General features: G+C 30.3%; 2 protein-coding genes across 2 annotated transcripts in view; one reads left to right on the top strand and one right to left on the bottom strand.

The window, feature by feature from the left end:
* Nucleotides 1-1,064: 1,064 nt before the first annotated feature.
* Nucleotides 1,065-8,227, bottom strand: part of LOC119610809 (probable tubulin polyglutamylase TTLL1) — a 21,821-nt gene continuing 14,658 nt past the window's right edge. Inside the window, 6 exon segments of the mRNA XM_037966175.1 lie at nt 1,065-1,225; nt 1,286-1,370; nt 1,373-1,625; nt 1,964-2,352; nt 2,414-2,811; nt 2,898-3,307. Of these exon segments, the coding sequence (XP_037822103.1) occupies nt 1,084-1,225; nt 1,286-1,370; nt 1,373-1,625; nt 1,964-2,352; nt 2,414-2,811; nt 2,898-2,962 (1,332 nt within the window). The 5' untranslated portion in view covers nt 2,963-3,307 and the 3' untranslated portion in view covers nt 1,065-1,083.
* On the top strand, nt 3,975-6,269 carry LOC119610808 (allantoinase). Its single transcript, XM_037966174.1, has 5 exons — nt 3,975-4,455; nt 4,517-4,668; nt 4,733-5,146; nt 5,206-5,749; nt 5,818-6,269. Exons 1-5 carry the CDS (start codon nt 4,300-4,302, stop codon nt 5,968-5,970), a joined length of 1,419 nt encoding a protein of 472 aa, XP_037822102.1. The 5' UTR covers nt 3,975-4,299; the 3' UTR covers nt 5,971-6,269.

Here is an 8,227-nt window from a genome sequence, read left to right as displayed (position 1 = left end):
AACTACAAATAATTTTCATGGGATTAATATTACCGGAATTATAACAATGTTTTATTGTTACTTAAAAAACTTGTATATTTCACTTAATAAAGAAACCTGGCAACAATGGCCAGTAAAAATTTTTAAGTTTAATACTTTTCCTATCCATAGCCTTTGGTTCCATCGAAGTCAGTTCATTAGGTCTTGAGATATTTCACTTTAAGGAATGGCTTAAACATGTCTCGTTACACAATAAGTTTTTACCTACTTACACAACCTGGCAACCCTGTCAAAATAAATTTTAAAATAGCTTTATATTTCCCCTGTATACAGCCTATAGTTTTATTCAAATCGGTTAACACTCGTTGCCGAGTTATGCCTTTTTAAAAATCCCACTTTATACCCGATTTCTGCAGGATGGCAACCCTGGAACGACCTCTGGTCAGCGCCATCTATTGAGCGACAAGATTTTTTAGTGACCAAAACAAAAATTGAGCCACCGATAGATGGCGCTGGATTTTAGGCCGAAAGACAGCATTGCCAGCATCAAAAATAAACATTTCTTAAGCGGCATTGCCAAACCAAATTTGCTAATTTAAAGCTAATTTATTGAAATTCAAATTGAATTTTAGCAAATTTAATGGCATTTGGAGAACTTTCATTGGAATTTTAGGATTTTTAAAAGCGATTGAAAATTAATTTTATTATTCTGAAGTGAATCGCTTTAAAATAACCTAATTATGGGTATAAAATAAAAACAAGAGTTTATTTTGGGCATTTTGAAATTATGCTTTATTCTATTTTTTACAAGTTTTAATTAATTTGAAAGATCTTTTGTTTTGTATAGAAATAGTTTAGAATGGTTTTAACTTAGATATTTTTGTATGTATATGGTAAATAAACTATAGTCTACTATAAACTTAACTATGGAATGGAGTCTTTTATAATAATTTTGAATAAAGATTTTTTCTTTTAATTATATTGCACTTAGTTAATTCTGTATTATAAAACAAAAATTGCGCTAATTATTTGGAATTTCTCTAATTCTTAATACTAAAATTTAAAACTAAAAATATGAAAATCATCACAGTTGCAAAAACTAACTCATTTCCATCTATTACCCATGGATTTAGAATTCTTACTTTGTTGGCTATTTTGGGCTTCTTCTTGAGCGGCTAACTCTTCATCCAGCAACAATTCAAAATTACCCAAAGCATCAGCACTGGGAATTTTATTCCAGCGGACACTGTAACAACAAACATAGGAAATATTTAGAAAATCTTTAATAATATGAAAGAGAACTCACTCTGGTATACCATCTGGCGGCAAAACGACCGATAATATATTATCTATTAATTTATATTTTAAAATGCGATCCGTTACGGTGGTGAAGTCAAAGAGGGTGAGGCATTCACTTCCACCAGCCAAGGCTTAAGATTGTTATCGATTATTATATCATAGCCATAGCATTCAAAACAATGTCGATCACTAGCCATTACTGGGGCCACGGCTCGTAGAGAATGTACAATTAGCCATGAAATGGCACCAAACAAGCGATCGGTAACCTCTTTTCCACGCGTGCCTTCTAAATATAGGGCTAAATTTTGTACTGACCATTTGCCGCCATGCAGTGAATTGTATTCACCCTAAAATAAAGGTTTACAATAAAATTTTGTTAATATTTTGATGTAAATAAAAATATTTGGTAAAACCATACAAAATTAAGAACAAATTTCAATTTCTCTCACTTTGGATTCTACAAAAGACTCGGATTTGAATGGGATTATTTTGAAATGTAATATAATAAATTAATGCCCTTCTGGCAGAAGAATTTATTCTTGCAATCCATTCGAAATTGATCGAATTTCATCATTAAAAGTTATTTAATAACTATTTCGCGAATTACATTTTTAACTTTCGAGCGAAACTTCAGTACGATTTCTTTATTAGTATGTATTAACAATTATCACCTCTTTCAACTTACCCCATGTTTCTGAACACTGACATTTGTTAAATGCACATACATATTGTCCAATTCCGTACAACTAGTATCATACTTCACCGTACAGAAACGACAAAATCCTTGCTTAAACAGATAAGCCTTCAAAGGACGAAATGAAGTAACTAAAACATACAAACGTAAATCAAATTTCTTGCCACCAATCAGCAGAGGATTATCGATGTAACGTGAAATGACATAACTTTCCTTAGCAATCTGCGGATGAAAGGCACCCTTAGCTTCACGAGACCATTTTTTCAGTTTCGAAAGTTTGTTGATTAAAAAAATGCCAGCACCTTGGGATTTGCCACAAGGTTTCATAATCCAAGTGCTTTGGGGATTTTTACGATATTCCTCCACAAACATGTTGTAATCTAAAAATAAATTTTATATAGAAGTTTATTATATATTTTGCCAATATTCTATTAAACTCACCTGCTGGTAAAACAAATGTAACGGGTATAAAATCTAAATATAAATATTTGGTTACCCCACCTACCGACCAATTTAAATCGGACTTCTCAGCCAAAGCATTGCCATCTCTTTCCAAATCTTTGCGATAACGTTTGATGTTCTTTACCAAAAGATCTTTACGCGATAGTTCATAGTGATTTGGAAAATGATTAATCATTTGATTGTCATTCATGCGATAACCACTGTCTACACTGAAGATATTACGACATGTCTGCACACCAGCCCAATAAAAATTCCAATCATCATCGCCACCAACTTGATGCCAGCCACGTTTTTCAAAATTATTCACCAAAACCGACTTATCAAAATCGGTGCAAAAGTATACCTTCATGCGTTCATGACCCATGTTATTGCTGACTCTAAAATGTTTAGTTTTTAAATGAATATTTTTTCCATTACGTTTCAATATTACTCCATTGCAATTTTCTTTGCATTTGCAAATTACCTTCCATACATACTGGAATAGGTGGCATTTAACCTTTTTGCAGCACCACCTGTTTCTTGAGCCATTTGTAAAAGTTTTTAATTAGTTTTGTTGTTGTAAATTGTGTAAAGTTTTTAATCTTAAATATGACGTCTTTCAATAAATAAACTTCTTAATGCTCGTTTACATTTGTTATCCTTCAATTTTTCTGCTGCCTTTCGTTTTAACGTTTTTTCGATTCTACTTCAACTTGTGGCATTTATTGAACCAACAAAATCAGTTGTAAACTTTTTAGGTTTCATGTGACGATGGTAAATTTGTTTTTGGTTACCAGGGAGATTGTGCTGCCGCTTGTTGCTTCTATGTAAACAATTTTTTGTCGTTACAATTTTGGATTATACTGCTGATATTGGTGACATGTATTGTAAATCCTAAAGAAATCAATATTTGTTTACTATGAAATATATTCGAAAATTATTTAGTTAAATTCGACAAAATTAGAAAGGAAATTAAATTAATTCGAGGAAATTATTTAATCGTCAGGGTTGTTTATTTAGATTATTGTTTTGTCATAATAAAAATAATATTTGGGTTCATTCCATAATATAACTATAATAATAGTTGTATCATGGGATCATTCTTTAAAAACTCAAGATGTTTCATTTTCAAATTTTAACTCTTTAATATAAATAGATTGAGAACAGAAAACAGCAAATTGTTGAAGAATAATACAAATATGGTGCATCTGTTCCGACTAATTATATTTAACTTCAACTGAATTGAAGAATTCAAGAAGGCCGGATCTATTGGTAACTTAAAAATAATGTTGTTTAAATGTCGATATTAAATCAATGCGAACAAATGCTGATAAAAGTCCAGGGAAATCAAGAACTGAACTTGTAAAATTACGTCCCGATAAGCATTACCATTTATTGTGTACTTTAGATCAAACATGTTGCGTTCATATGGAGATCCCGAAAAAAGTATTCATTGCAATAGACAGTGAGTGAGACCTTATGAGTCTCACCTGGAATTTTTTGTATCAAATATTCATTCATAGCGTGGTTGGAGCACTTTCAATTCAAAATAACATTTTTAAACCAAAAAGCTTTACAGCTTAAAAAGTTTTCTAAGATAAAAGCTTTGCAAAAAGCTTATTACCCTCGATCATATGTAAGAAAAATTTTTCACCGACTAGAAAAACAAAATGTTTATATCAACAACAACGAAGATCAGTAGTAAATTTTCACAAGCTGACAACAATTGAAACCGGTGAAACGAAAAACAAATAGAAAGATCACTGACTAAGTTATGCAAAAGAAAATTTAATTAAGAAAATTATTTATAAAATAAAGTGATCAATTTTCCGTGTGTAAATTTTGTAAACAACAAAATAAAATAAATCTAATATAAACCATTTATAATGGATTTATTGTTCCTAAGTAAACGTATTTATTTGGGCACCGAAGATGGATTTATACATGGTGGCATAATCGTCAACAATGAGGGAATAATACAAAAGGTTTTGAGAACAGCTGGGGAGGTTAATACATATTTGTATAATATAGAATCGGAGGCGGTAAGTGCAAACATTTTGTGCCTAATTGTGTTTGTTAATATTACTAATTTTTGTCTCATAGGTGTATGACTTTGAAAATTTGGTTTTAATGCCGGGTCTTATAGATGTCAATGTACATATCAATGAACCAGGTCGTAAAGATTGGGAAGGATTTTTAACCGCCACAAAAGCAGCTGCAGCAGGCGGTTTTACCACCATCATAGACAGGCCAACGTAAATATAATAAAGTTTTCCCATAAATATTTGTTGTTTTTAACAATTTCTTCTTTATTTATAGAAATGCTATACCTCCCACCACTTCCTTGGCCGGTTTAAAATTAAAATTATCCACGGCTCGTGGCAAAATTTATGTTGATGTTGGTTTTTGGGGCGGTATTATACCCGGCAATTCTGATGATATCGAGGCTTTAATCGGTGGTGGTGTGGTTGGCCTACAATGTTCACTCTCGCCAGCCGCCGAACCTGTTAGCAAAGAATTTCCTGCTGTTAATAAACAACAATTGGACACTCTTCTTACTAAACTAGACAATAATATTGTTATAGCCGTTCATGCTGAAGAAATGTTGATGACACCCATTAAACCTAACGAAGAAGAACCCAAATGTTATGAATCATTTTTGAGAACTAGACCTTCTCGAATGGAAGTTAATGCAGTACAAATTGTAGCCGATCTTGCCTTGAGGCATAAAAAGTAAGTAAAACAAGTTTTAAGAATATCTAGAACCCAAAATCTTTTCTATATATTTCCAGAAAACAATTTCATTTATTAAATCTCAGTTCCAATGAAGTCCTGCCTATTATAAAAGAAGCCAAAAGTAAAGGAGCTCAACTCACTGCCGAAACATGTCCCCACTATCTCAGCTTAGCAGCCGAAGACATAGAAGACTGCCACACAGAATTCAAAACTCAACCACCGATACGTGAAAGAGCAAATCAACCCGCTCTCTGGGAAGCTTTAAAGTCGGGATGTTTGGATATTATAGCATCAGATCATTCGCCCGCAACACCGGGTCCCAAATGTTTAACATATGGTCGTACGAGGGGTAATTTTATAAATGCCTGGCCAGGTATTTCTTCCCTGCAATTAGGTCTACCCATAGTTTGGACTCAATGTCAGAAGTATGGTTTGGGCATACAACACATTTACAAAACCATGTGTGAGAGACCAGCTTTATTGTGCGGCTTAGAAAAGTCGAAGGGTAAAATTGTAGAGGGTTATGATGCCGACTTTTGTATTTGGGATCCCGATGAAGAATTTCAAGTTGATGCCAATGTATTGTATTCATCGAATAAGGTAAATAATTTATTATCTTTAATTTATTTAAATATTCAAAGAATTTATATGGGCTTAACCTATTACAGGCCACTCCTTATGTCAATCAACGTTTGCGCGGTATGGTGCATGCTACCGTTGTAAGAGGTCTGCATGTCTATCAACAGCATGAGGGATTTGGCCAGCCTTTGGGAAAAATTATTTTGCGTAAAAATATCAAGAAAATTGTTAAGTTTCAATAGAATCATTGTAAAAGAAGGGTCACATGCAAAATGACAAAACCATAAGATGTTAATTTTACACTGTGAAAAAAAAGACTAAATTAAAATTAAATTTGAATTCGGGAATAAAAATATTTAATTGTTTCGTTTGATAAAAGAATACATATAAGCACAAAAATAATAAATATTTACAAAGTTTCGACAGTTTTTTCTTCATGTGTAACATAATTTATGTTGATTGAGATGCAACAAGTTGTCGTGTGGCAAACAAACAGTGCAAACTCCATGTCAATTTGTTTGTTTTCAGTTGCAAATAAATTGTTTCATAGTCAACCGCAAAATAAATATACATATGTACATACATATGTATGTATGTATAAATAAACATACACTCGTAAGCAGGGACCGTAACCGTTATGATTTTTATAATAAAAATCCAAAAATAATTATTATTTTTGATTTTTATTTTTATTTGGCAGAAATAATAATTATTTTTCGATTTTAATTTTTTCAGGCAGAAATAAAAATCAATTTTTGATTTTTATTTTTTCTGGCAGAAATAATAATTATTCTGGATTTTTATTTTTTTGGCAGAAATAAAAATCAATTTATTCTAATAAACATGTAGTATGTATGTACCAATCATCATGTATGTATGTATGTATGTATGTAGGTATGTACATATGCATTATAAACGGAAAATATTACAATAAACTGATTTTTATTTCTGCCAAAAAAATAAAAATCAAAAAAAATTTTTATTTCTGCCCAAAAAAAAATAAAAATCAAAAAATAATTATTATTTTTTGCCAAAAAAATAAAAATCAAAAATTTAAAAATCATATCGTTTTATAAAAATATAGCTCAAACCAATAAAAATGGTATGTTTGAATTTGTTTTCCGATATTTTATTGTATTTGATTTTTTTCTATAAAAAATTCAAAAATAATTATTATTTACGATCCCTGCTCGTAAGTATTAAGTACAAGGGAAAACTGAAAATTATTTTAAAATTAAAATTTTATTGAAAACTTGATTGTTTAATTAAAACGGGAGCCATATTACAGCACTCGCTATAGATCGAAATATCTATATTTGAACGAAATATGGATTTTTTTATTCTTTAAATTTTGAAGAATGTTAAGTATGGTTTTATTAAAAACATTGCTAATAATGTTTAAAGTATTTTTCAGTTTGCCCTTATGAAATAAACAAATGAATCGTATCATAGCCTCATATTAAGATGTTGTCAATTGAAGAATAACACATGCTGTGTTTTCTTGTGTTTATGTATCTATATTGCGGTTTTAGCACATAAACTCATACACGACTGACATTTAAAGTTCATATTCAAATCCGATTTAATCTACAAAGATTCTTAACAAGATGAAAATGTCAAATGCTTAAGGAGTTTTATGAAAATATGCAAAAATGTCAATAGCAGTCAAGGATTTTTTCCTTCTGAATTTGGCAGTTTCGACTAAAGTCAGTGGGAATTCAACAATGTAAACAAATTTGCAATTCACTTTTATGTTTCCTGCTGTAAATAATGTGCATATGCGGAAAAAACATGCAACTCAACTCTAGTCCTGGGTGACGTATAATTATTTATTAACAAATATTAATACATATCACTTATACGATTCCAAATAAATAGCCTTTAAACTTTAATAAAATCTCATTTCTCTTTCTTTTTAGCTTGATAAAATAAAAAACAAATTGCAATAGAAAAGCTTTCACTTTTATTTTATCTCACTTTTAAAGTTTAAATTTATAAAAGCTCACTTTTTACTTGTTTCAAATGATTTATCAACATACTACGTATTAAAAACAAAATCATATGTTAAATACATGTATGTATGTATTTAGCAGGTGCTACCACAAAATAATGATAAAAACAAAACGTAATAAGAAAGAGTACAACTATTTAAAAACAACAACAACAATGTTAACTCAAAAAAATGGCAAAAATAATGAAATACAAAATATGAAATGATAAATATATTAATAAACAGAATAAATACAACAAAAAGCCTAAAATATTGATAAAAAATATATTAAAAAAGAGAGAGTGTAATAATGGTGAGTTTTTGTGGGTAAAAATGAAAAATTGATAAAACAAACAATTACAATGACAACAGTTGTATTCGAAATACAGTCATACGTAATAAACTTAAGATACGAAATAAAAGAAATGTATTTATTATTATTGTTATTGTAGTCAACATACATACTAGTACATTAAGTACATATACATATGAATATATACAAGTAGTGA

Source organism: Lucilia sericata, unplaced genomic scaffold (genome assembly GCF_015586225.1).
Source record: "Lucilia sericata isolate MDLA Ls3-8-SP2 unplaced genomic scaffold, ASM1558622v1 Contig001280F_arrow, whole genome shotgun sequence".
NCBI classification, from domain to species: Eukaryota; Metazoa; Arthropoda; class Insecta; order Diptera; family Calliphoridae; genus Lucilia; species Lucilia sericata.
The sequence above is the reverse complement of the archived record's forward strand: the minus strand, read 5'-3'. Positions and strand labels throughout refer to the sequence as shown.

Bases quoted from the DNA above. Each gene is read 5' to 3' on its own strand.
- LOC119610808 (XM_037966174.1), top strand. From the start codon at position 4,300: ATGGATTTATTGTTCCTAAGTAAACGTATTTATTTGGGCACCGAAGAT. The intron at 4,456-4,516 runs GTAAGTGCAAAC...TTTGTCTCATAG, and splicing joins ATAATATAGAATCGGAGGCG to GTGTATGACTTTGAAAATTT. The intron at 4,669-4,732 runs GTAAATATAATA...CTTTATTTATAG, and splicing joins ACCATCATAGACAGGCCAAC to AAATGCTATACCTCCCACCA.